Here is an 11,866-nt window from a genome sequence, read left to right as displayed (position 1 = left end):
GACGCGCAGGCTCAGCGGCCATGGCTCACGGGCCCAGCCGCTCCGCATGTGGGATCCTCCCGGACCGGGGCACGAACCCGTGTCCCCTGCATCGGCAGGCGGGCTCTCAACCACTGCGCCACCGGGGAAGCCCTCCCTATTTGTTTTGAATCGGTTCACGGAGCTTTGATTTTTGATCCCCCCAGCCATCTTTTGTAGATATAACCTTTGTTTGCTGTTAGTAACTCCCATGAGCTCTCGTTTATATCCCCAACTTTCCTTGGATTCCACCTTGACAATCACCTGGATATCTCAGGGACAGGTTATTTAATGAAACTCAAGGAGGCCTGTTCTTATTCCTAAACTGCTAGCTATTTGGGAAGGGGATTTTAGTGCTCAGTCTCAGAATCATCATTTGTTTTCAGAGTTTAGAGATCATCCATTCCAAACCCTTCATAAAATTGAGGTCCAGAATTTTAAGTGAATTGCCTAAGATTACACTTCTAGTTAGGAGCTGAAACTAAAAAGTCAAGTTTCTTAGCTCTCGGTCAAATTCTCATTCAATGGCAATACAATTGAGAAATAAGGATGGGAAATAAATGTTTGGGCTCTGCAGTCAGATTCACTTGGGTTTATATCCTTTCTCTGCTTATGTTAAAGGAGGTTTATGCTTATATAAGAGTAGCACCTACTTCACAAGGTTATTGTGAATATAAATGCAACTTAGCACCGTGTTTTGCACATAGTAACTCTTCATTACTGCAGATATTTATATGGAAAATTGCAGAGCACACGGCAGAAAGCAAGTTTTGAAAAAGTAAAGTTAAAGGAACTTTCTGAGCAAGCTCACTGGGAAAAATGACTTCTCAAACTCTCAGAGAAAAAAGAAAAGCTTATTCCCTTCAAAAAAATATTTTCAGTTGTATGAATCTATTTTTGGTAGCACTCAAAGAAAAATTAAAGTCAAGTGATGGTTTAAGTAGAGGTGACCTCATAGCTATAGCAATGACTATTTAGAAATAAAACTGGCATTCTCTTCATTTCAAATTATCACAAATATTTGCATTTGACTTTCTCACTATTTAAAGTACTTCAGTGTAAAAACACTATATTTCCCCAATGCTTGAATTCCCTGATGTGTGTTGTCAAAGAGATAAGGGAAAACAACTCCTTACCTAGTTTTTTCTGTGAGGAAAAAAGGCACCAAATCTTCAAAGGGAGCAAAGCCTTTCATTAGCACTTGAGGTGAAAAGAACTCGCCTACCTGCGCCTTCCTGTTGGGAAAGGGAAACATGTAGAAGATGGTGTCCTTGAAAACATTCCTACAGCAAGGTGCCCTAGAGAATGATCCATGATTGTTTATAGGATTTTTTTTATGAAAGTCAGTGATAAATGCCAAAATGTAACTCAATGAAAACTGGAGTGGTAAATATATAACTCTGCTGGAGGTTAAGACAAATGACCTAAGTATAGAACTTTCCAATGGTCTTTTTTTTTTTTTTTTTTTTTTTGGCTGCGCTGCAGGGCATGTGGGATTTTAGTTCCCCGACCAGGGATGGAACCCTCACCCCCTGCATTGGAAGCGTGGAGTCTTAACCACCGGACCACCAGGGAAGTCCCCAGTGGTCTTTCTTGATTTGAAGTGGGAATCCAAGCCCACTTTTTAATATGGTAAAAGTTTATATATAAGTGTTGTGTTCAAGAGTCTGGTAAATCTGTAATATTAGACACTGGCAAATAACTCACCTCGGGATTTTGGACAAATTGCTTATCCTATAAGAAAGTTAAACTTTATAATCTCTTAAAATCTCTGATTTATGAAAATCTGATTTGCAGAATAATTCTATATATGATCCTTAGTCAAATTTTAAGGAAGAAGAAAAGTAACTGTGTAGTGGTAATTTTCTGGCTCTCAGCGGGTCTCTGTGACTTATGTTATGGTTCAAGCTTTGAGACATTTGTATGGAGATGTCTACAATGACCATATTGGCTTCTGCCATAACGAAGGGGGGCCTTTTCTCTCTGAATACCCAAGGAGGTTAATGCACCAAGAGTCCTTTTGTTTCAAAATCTTTTTAATATCTGAAATTCTGGTGAATTCATTATCAACTTGTTGAAATACTTTGGAAAAAAAAGAACTGGAAAGTCGCCTTAAAGCTCATGTGCTTCCAAAATACATAATACAGCTCTTTCTGTCAAAACCAAATAGTGTGAACCCTTCAGAAAGTTCACAACTTGCCCAAGTGTTTTGCCTGTAAAATTAATGTAAGCAATTCTTTTTGTTGCCCCAGGATGGTGCCTCTCCACTGGTGTATGCTGTGGCTGCTGTTACCACTCAGCTCCAGGACCCAGAAGTTACCCACTCGAGATGAGGAGCTCTTTCAGATGCAAATTCGGGACAAGGCATTTTTTCATGATTCGTCAGTAATTCCAGATGGAGCTGAAATTAGCAGTTATCTCTTTAGAGACACACCTAAAAGGTATTCTCCTTGCAGTACTTCCTTTATCAATAAGCTCAGAACGGGTGTCTCTGAAAAAGAAAGTGACCTCTTAGACTTAGTTTAGGTAATTTGCAATCAATCTCTGGAGAGCATTGCCTATTTTTCTCTAAGTAAGAAAATAAAATGGCAGTGCAACGACTAGTCATTAGACATCTCTTTGATTCTCGCTGATTGTGATCTTTTGGGTGGAGAGAGAAGTCCTTGCATGTCTAACGTTTTGGAATGATCATTTTCTTTTCTTCAGGATGGTAGGAAATTTCTAAGAATGACTCTACAAGATAAATGAAATTAATTGAACACATATGATTCTTCAAGGGTTTGCATTGGCTTGTAAGGATATTTCTTTGATCAATATGATTGGTTCTGAAAGCATCAAACCAAACAGAGATAAAAACTGGCCCCGCACTTATCTTCACTCCAACATCAACATATTGAACTCACATAACGCTTCTAAGTATTTTGACCTTTAAAACTTACATATATCAACATATCATATAAATCAATCAATCAATCATATAAACGAATTATATTTAAAGTTACTTACTTTGCAGTACCCAAACTCCTCTTTATCATATTTCAAAAACAGTTTCTCCTTTTAACCTAGGACACCTGGGCATTCCAAGGGATAAAACTATGTCATATCATCAATAATCCATTTTCCAAAGATTGAGGTGTATCAAATTATTGTCGTCTTTCTCTTGTCACTTCAGTTTTAATTGACAATAAGAATGGAACGTGGTGCTCCTCTTCCACTGAATGGCACAGACATGTTACCATCCAGTCAGTCTGTGTGAGAGTAGATAATCAGTTTTCATATTTTGACTGGTGTGACCTACTGTTTGGGTATCATTTCAGCACCATCTGAATGAAATTATTTGTTTGAATGAATGTAATAGATTAGGAACTGATTTGTCAGTATTATATAAAATAATTATGACTCTTTCAATGACATTCATAAGAGTGAAGGCACAAGATGCAAGGATGATTACACTAAAGGAACTTGATGTCTTAGTATTTACAGAGACTTAGTCTGTGAAAACAAGGAAGGGTAGAGGAGGCAGCTTTAATGATTCAAATTAGTCTTAAATATCAGCTGAATTCATGCCGAACCATTTTGCTTGTCATATTCTTTTGTCTCTTGAAACTTTTGAGTGAATCCAAATTTTTCTTTAAAAATTACTTTGATTTCCCAAATGTACTTGTGCACTGCTTTGCAGTGTTCTTTAAAATACAGCATTCCTCATTATGTAATCATTTTACTTAATCAAATAAATGGTTTATCTTTGATCTTCCAGTCTCTTAAAAATTAAATAAGTTTTGGTTCTAAGCGCTGTCTTAAAATTACATTTTTTTTTCTTTGAAGCAACATGTTTTTATTATAAGACATTTCAAAACAACACATGCTCCTTTCCTCCTTCTGTTTTTATTTCTTTCATTTGTTCCTTCTTATGGGGTTTTTTTCCCCCCCACAAATCATGATTGGAGACTTTGATATCTACATTTGGATGCAATGTTAACAATAGTTAACTAAAGAGTTGTGGCCACAGTCATTTCTAGGGGTAAAATATGTGATGGGAGAACACACATAGGCATTGTTGATATTACAACTAAGATGAAATTCCAGATAAAGTTTGGAAGCAGAGAATAGCAAAAGAAAACAAATTCATTAATTATTCTTATGTTTATACATAAATTCCAAAGTCTAAATGGTTCATGGAGTGTTTATCCCTCAACTCTGGCCTTATAATTTGGAGCATATTTATCACATTTCTATCTCCCTCACTAGCCAGTAAATACCTGGCGCTCATAGATCGTGCCCCATCATCTCTGATTGCAGCTCCCTTCCATGAGTGCACTGTGCCTGGTAGACAATAAATGTTTGTCAAATTGTTAAAGTTTATTCAGATTGTCTTTTATCCCTAATCATAAGTGCTTCCATATGGAAATGTTGACTTAGAGGGACTCTCTGATGTTTTATATGTATAATGATTACCCTGTGGAATGCAAGCATTGTTTTCTCTGTTATTGGTTGCTTATGGCCTGTATTAAAGTTACTAAGACACAGTTGCATACTTTGGGAAATAAACTACTTTCTTGATTGAAATGAGAACAGAAGATAATAGATGAACATGCACATTGATTTCAGCACTGGTTAGCTCTGCTACCCACATAAAAACCAAAAACAAACAAAACTAAAAAGTTTTGAATACTTTTAAAATTACACATGCTAAATAAATTGTTTTGTCTTACCTAATTCTTTGTAATGTTCATAGGTTCAGTCATGTTTATGTGGTTTATATTACCTATGCAACCTGGCCAAAGGAACAAAATACTACTCTCCAAAAGTTGACTGAATTTGAAAATTAAACCATCTGACACCTGTCTTTAGGGATGCTTAAGTCCATAAAATTTCCATACAGTAAAGAGTGCAATCATCTAGTTATTTTGTTTGGATGATTGTCTAAGTTAACTATATTCCGAACAAGCTTTTTTGCTTTTATAGGGTCTTCACTTTAGTTGTCCTTCTACAGCCCTATTTCCACCCTCCAGCTCCTAATTCATCTTGGAATAGTGAAGGGGGGAAAGCACATATATTTCCATTCAGATTCAGTATCTTCCGGTAGAAACAGACTAAGTGTAGGTATCCTAAGGCTAGAATAAGGTACGTGTTATGATTCTTGGGTTCTGTTTATTCATTTAGTAATACATTCATTAAGAAGAGTTTATCAAGTACCTTCTACATCCAGAAATCTGTGCTAAATGCTGAGAATAAAATGACATGGAAAATGAACCCTAAGTGGGCCTTTGTTGGGAAAATGACATTAATCGAATAATAATATAAATATATAGTAACAAATTGCAATAGGTGCCCAAAGTGAAAAGTATAGGACACTCGGAGTATGTAAGAGAACCTGAGCCAGAACAGTACGAGAAGGCATCCCTGAGGAAGTGACGTTTAAATATTAGTAAGGGCATGTACATCAGCTATATTTCAATTTTAAAATAATTTATTTATTTATTTACAAACATTAGTAAGGACTAAGGGGTGTATTTCAGGCAGAGCAAACAACATCCCAATGGCTCAAAGAAGCCCTACGTGGTTCGAGCACAGAAAGCAAAAGGGATGATGACATGACAGTGAGGTAGGCGGAGGCCCCACTGCTGGGGAAGTTGTAGACTCTCTGAACAATTAAGGACTTTTTTCCCCAAAAGTGAAAAGCTACACTTATTCATTCATTAATTCAACAAATATTTATTAATAATTATTTTAGTCTGTAAGTCTTCATCAATGAGCCAAATGCCCTGCCCTCTTGTAGCTTTCATTCTAGTTGGGGGGGGGGGTGGAAAAATAAAAAAATAAACAAAGGTATATATAATACATCAGGTAGTGATAAAGTGCTTTGAAGAAAAATGACGAGGAGTAGAAGAGCTTCACGGGTAGGAAGGTGATATCTTCCATAAGGGGTCAGAGTCGGTCTATGGCGAGAAGGTGACCAACTCTAGAGAAGAGAGTTGACGCAGTGACTGAGCACATAAGGTCAACAGCTGGAGGATGAGCATCTCAGATGGAGGAACAGCAAGTTCAGAGGCCCCGAGGCAAGAGTGTGCCATAATCATTCCACAGAGAGCAAGGAGCCGAGTAAAGAAGGGAGAGAATAGAGGAGACAAGTTTAGAGATTTGGTTGGGGACGCAAATCATTGCAAGTTCTGAATGAGACAAGAAGCTCCTGGAGGGTTTGCAGCGAGTATGTTCAGACTTAGGTGTACATGGATATCTCCTCCTGGAAGGAGGAAAATAAACTAAGGAGGTCAAAGTGGAAACAAGACCAGTCAGAAGGCTATTGCAACGCTCAGACAAGAAAAAATGGTGGCTTGATCTGGTGGTAACAGGGAAAGTGGAACAAAGTGATGATGGACTCTGGGTATATTTTAAAGATGAAGCCAAAAAAAAAAAAAAAGACTGCTGATTCAGTGTATGTGGAGTGGAAGAGTAAGAAAAAGTCAAGAATGCCTCTAAAACATTTGTCCTGAGCAACTGGAAGGTTAGGGTTGTCATTTACTGAGTAGAGACAGACTTCAGGAGAAGTTGGTTTGGCGAGAGAATGAGAAGTTTGGATCAGACATCTTAAGTTTGAAATTTTCAGTAATCTCTAAAGGAAGTTGGAGAGAAGATAGTTGTCTCTAAAACTTAGCTAAGAGTACAGGCTGACAATTTAAATTTGGGAATCATTAAAATAGAAGAGCTTAAAGCTGTGAGCCTGGGTGAGATCACACAGGGAATGAGCACAGGTAGAAAAGGTGTCCTAGCACAGGCCCTTGGTTCACCCCATGGGTTAGAGGTCGGGGAGGTGAGAAGAACTGCAGAGGAGACTGATGGAGCAGCTGGCCACGGTGGTCAGTTTGGAGAGGGTGTTGGGGTAGATATAGAGAGAATCAAGAGGCAAAGAGGTACCCAGGAGGTGCAACCTTTAGGAGGTGAAACTTGCTTAATTTTTGCCGTGAAACCAGTGAGGAAACCACTGTTTCCTCCCTTGCAAGATTATGGGCTTTGAAAGATAAATGGAATCATCTAAATTATTCAGAGTAAGAATATATAGCAGTGTTATACATAGGCAATATTTTTATTCTACTTAGAAGTTCTTTTGAGACATCATTTTAAAAATCTAAGGGGGAAGCATAGAGGAGAACGTTTTGTTCTTTTAAAATGTTTTCAAATCACTAGGTTATTAATTCAACAGAAAATCTTAGTGATAGAGAAATGTGTCTTTCCACTGACTGACACAGTTATCTTTACCTTTTAAAAATATTTCTCAGACGGTCATTAGATACCTCTCTCCAAAAGGATATGGAATAGCAAAACTGTGAACAAAAGTCAAGATTGTAAAAGCCTGAATACAGTGTTATTTTGCCAGGGACCAACATGCATTTTAGAAGGACATTGCTGTGCAAATGATCTTTTGGAATGGTTGGTGCTTTAGAGTGCCCTTGGGGTAACTTATAAATGTATCGCCAAATTTATGGAAAATGCAGTACCTGTAGGGCAACGTACCTGGAAATTCCTCTTGGTTGTGACTTACTTTGCACTGGTGTTAAATAACACCCCCAAACTGGTAAGTGTTGATTCTTAACTCGAGTAACACCCAAACTCCACATTTTGGTTCAATGTCTTTCAATTGTTTCAAACTGTGTCGACGGTAAATCTGGTCGCAGAAGCTTGGGCTATTGGACTTCCACGGTTACTGCTGAAAATATCATGATTTGTGTCAGACAGCCAGTTTGATCTTCTGTTAAGTGAATGCAAATTAAACCAAGCGGTTTTTCCCACTAATCCTGGTTTTAAGTGTTAGGATGAATTACCTCGGTCTGAAGTGGTCCACTTTCACCCAGGTATTTCTTTGTGGTTGAAGAAGACAACACGCCATTGTCAGTCACAGTGACTCCCTGCGATGCGCCCTTAGCGTGGACGCTGAGCCTCCAGGAGCTGCCGGAGGAGGCGAGCGGGGAAGGCTCAGGTAAGCGGTGTGGCGGATCTGGCCCCAGACCTCTGGATGGATAGCTGAAAGGCTTATGAGACAGACGGCCTTCTCTTAGTAAGAAAAACCAGCATGGATGCATGGGGGAAGCTGGAGATTTGGGGAGGGAGATGAGGGAAATGGAGGATGACATCAGATGGCGGTGATTTGGTGAAATAAAAGGTTGAGAGAGACAGGTGTGTGGGCTGAAGGAGTGAGGAAAGGCAAGAGGTGAGAATTAGCTTCCCTGGCTATGGTTTGCAGTCTTGCCTAACCACTGGACTCACCACTGGGGGCTGTATATGCTACTGACGCCTGCATCCCAGCTCAGAGGTGGTGATTTAATTGCCCTGGGGTGGGGTCTGGACATTGGGATGGTAAAAGTTCCCCTCCAGCTGGATCTCACATGCGCCCAAGGGTAAGAGCCTCTGATCTCTGGGGAGTAAAGGGTAGCCACAAAGAGAGAACAAAAGAGCATTGAGCACCACTGAAAGTCCAGGATGAGAAGAAAGTCAGGAGGACTAGGTCAGGCATTTAAAGAAGATGCAGACGATGGAAAGCCAATAACAGATACAAAGAAATGGGTAGAGTCTGTATGAGGCCCTGGGTTGATGCTGCCTCCCTTTAAGGGGCAAAGGCACCCTAGCTTAAAGTGAAGGCTTGAGATTGGTGCCATGACAGGATGTTAGCAAGCTGGATACTTACAAGGATGTGGGAACACTGGAATTAGGAAAATATTGAAAGGACATATGGGGAGTGATGAGATTGAGATAGAATGCATAGTCACATGATGATTGTGTTAATTGTGTGGTTTAGGAATATGAAATTCTACATACCTCACTCTCAACCTGCAGTGATCAGCTGGAAAAGATCCATTCCCCCTCTGGCTACACAGTCCTTCTCTGGGTCTTCTAACACCGATATCTGTGTGATATCTGATAGTAACAGTAACAAAAAATGGAAAACATTATTTTAGTTTCAGTACTTTCCCTATATTCCTCCTGAGCACATGTTCTACACATTGAAAATTAGGTCCTCTTACTGGTGCTTTGTATTCTATATTTTAATGAGATTGTCCAGTCCTACTAACAAAAGTGAAATTAGTGAAATGGCTAGCCGTCCAAGAGCAAACTGATAGAATCCTTCCGGTAAGCAGACTGACGGTAGAGATTAGTCTCTAAGAGGTTTGCAGTCTTTGACCTAAAAATTCTACCAGCTGGAATCTACCCTGAAGAAATACTGTAAAATCAGAAAAGCCTTACATATATAACAGCATTATTATAATGGTCAAAAATTAACCAACAGTTTTATTTTTATGATATAATATTAAGTGAGAAAAATGGAGGTTTCTCTAGGTACGTATATGCATGATCGTAAATGTTATAAAGCTGCAGAGAAAAATACGAGAAAATAATACCAACTTGCATAAACATGTGTAGAAGGAAGACTGATAGAAATAGACCCAACTATTAATAAAGGACTATCTGGATCTTGTTAGTAATGGATGATTTATTTTTATCTTGTTCTCTATCTCCCACTTTTCTACTGGGAACATGTATTCTTTTTTATAATGGAGGAAAGCTAAATTACATTGTCTTAAGAACACAATTTGAGGTTGGCAAGCCATAGCACATGCCCTGACGTGCAGGCTGTGCTTCTCTTGTGTCCCTTAGGTGATCCAGAACCTCTGGACCGACAGAAGCAGCAGATCATTCATGAGGAAGGCACAGAGTTCTTCTCCTACAAAGGCAACGACGTGGAATATTTCATATCTTCTAGTTCCCCATCTGGTTTATATCAGTTGGAGCTTCTTTCAACAGAGAAAGACACACATTTCAAAGTATATGCCACCACAACTCCGGAGTCTGACCAGCCCTACCCTGAATTACCTTATGACCCAAGAGTCGACGTTACCTCCCTGGGTTGCACCACGGTCACTTTGGCTTGGAAACCGAGCCCCACGGCCTCTTTGCTGAAACAACCCATTCAGTACTGTGTGGTCATCAACAAAGAGCACAATTTCAAAAGTCTCTGCGCAGTGGAAGCGAAGTTGAGTGCGGACGACGCTTTCATGATGGCACCAAAGCCCGGTCTGGACTTCAGCCCTTTTGACTTCGCCCACTTCGGATTTGCTTCGGATAATTCAGGTAAAGAGCGCAGCTTCCTGACCAAGCCGTCTCCAAAACTGGGGCGGCATGCCTACTCGAGGCCCAAGGTTGACATTCAGAAAATCTGCATAGGAAACAAGAACATCTTCACCGTCTCGGATCTGAAACCCGACACGCAGTACTACTTTGACGTCTTCGTGGTAAACAGCGACAGCAACATGAGCACTGCTTACGTGGGCACCTTCGCCAGGACCAAGGAAGAAGCGAAACAGAAGACGGTTGAGCTGAAAGATGGGAAAGTTACAGATGTGTTTGTTAAAAGGAAGGGGGCGAAGTTTCTACGGTTCGCTCCAGTCTCCTCTCTCCAAAAAGTCACCTTCTTTATTCACTCTTGTCTGGACGCTGTCCAAATCCAAGTGAGAAGAGATGGGAAACTTCTTCTGTCTCAGAATGTGGAAGGCATTCGACAGTTTCAGCTGAGAGGAAAACCTAAAGCCAAGTATCTCATTCGACTGAAAGGAAACAAGAAGGGGGCATCTATGTTGAAAATACTAGCTACCACCAGGCCCAGTAAGCAGTCATTTCCCTCTCTTCCGGAAGACACACGCATCAAAGCCTTCGACAAGCTCCGTACCTGTTCTTCAGCAACCGTGGCTTGGCTCGGCACCCAGGAAAGGAACAAGTTTTGCATCTACAAAAAGGAAGTGGATGATAATTACAGTGAAGACCAGAAGAAACGAGAGCAAAACCAATGCCTTGGACCAGATACAAGGAAGAAATCAGAGAAGGTCCTCTGTAAATATTTCCACAGTCAAAACCTGCAAAAAGCAGTGACCACAGAAACAATTAAAGGTCTTCAGCCTGGAAAATCTTACCTGCTGGATGTTTATGTCACAGGACATGGGGGTCACTCTGTGAAGTATCAGAGTAAAGTTGTAAAAACCAGGAAGTTCTGTTAGTTACCTTGTACAGAGATATATCACTTAGAACTCCAGGAGAGACATTAAATCACTTTAAGTATAAACTGACTACTCCCACAGCTGAGAGAAGTTGTGACCTGTACTTTGGAAGAAAGGATATCAACTGGTGTATATTGATGTTTATATAAGTAATTGTTGGAGGAGACTTGGTCTAGTGTGCCCTAATGGTACCTAATGTGCATCTGATATCCACTGATGTCAAAGAGAAAGGACATCTTGAAGGAACTGCCATCCCTTGCTTTGACCACTGCATGAACTGCTTCTAAATTATTTTATCACATAAAAATTTTGAATATGCCATTCATTGCACACATCCACAAATGCAAATTATTCCTCTCGATAGATGCTAGGATATATATAAATTATTTTATAAAGTCTTGTTTTCAATGTCAGTGTTTCTATGATTGTAAGCTATTAAATTCTTTTCCTGTTAAAGTACGGATCTAATCTAAGTGTATTAAGTGGACAGCCCTTTAGTCAGTTCTATTGCTATTGTAAATTCTTATCTGTTGAGTAAAATGTTTAAATACTGTATGTATCTCATGTACAAAGTTGACATACATTATATTCATGTATATAAAATTAAAGATATTAGATTATATACTGTTCATTTTCCCAAGCAGCTACCTTGGTGTATTCAATTTCTATTCTGTCCCACAAACTGCGCCTTTATGTAATTTTGCACCAGGTTTGACCCTTTTTTTAACAGTTAAAAGGCATGCTGGGCTTCCCTGGTGGCGCAGTGGTTGAGAGTCCGCCTGCCGATGCAGGGGACACGGGCTCGT

At 39.6% G+C, this 11,866-nt stretch overlaps 1 protein-coding gene across 1 annotated transcript in view; it reads left to right on the top strand.

The window, feature by feature from the left end:
* The window catches only part of NDNF (neuron derived neurotrophic factor), a 37,878-nt gene extending 26,173 nt beyond the window's left edge, over nt 1-11,705 (top strand). The window contains exons 2-4 of the mRNA XM_007116144.3: nt 2,271-2,459; nt 7,869-7,993; nt 9,667-11,705. Of these exons, the coding sequence (XP_007116206.1) occupies nt 2,272-2,459; nt 7,869-7,993; nt 9,667-11,060 (1,707 nt within the window). The 5' untranslated portion in view covers nt 2,271 and the 3' untranslated portion in view covers nt 11,061-11,705. The remainder of the gene's footprint in view (nt 1-2,270; nt 2,460-7,868; nt 7,994-9,666) is intronic.
* Nucleotides 11,706-11,866: the final 161 nt, after the last annotated feature.

Source organism: Physeter macrocephalus, chromosome 7 (genome assembly GCF_002837175.3).
Source record: "Physeter macrocephalus isolate SW-GA chromosome 7, ASM283717v5, whole genome shotgun sequence".
Lineage (NCBI taxonomy): Eukaryota > Metazoa > Chordata > Mammalia > Artiodactyla > Physeteridae > Physeter > Physeter macrocephalus.
Note: the sequence above shows the minus strand (reverse complement) of the source record. Positions and strands in the feature narration are given on the sequence as shown.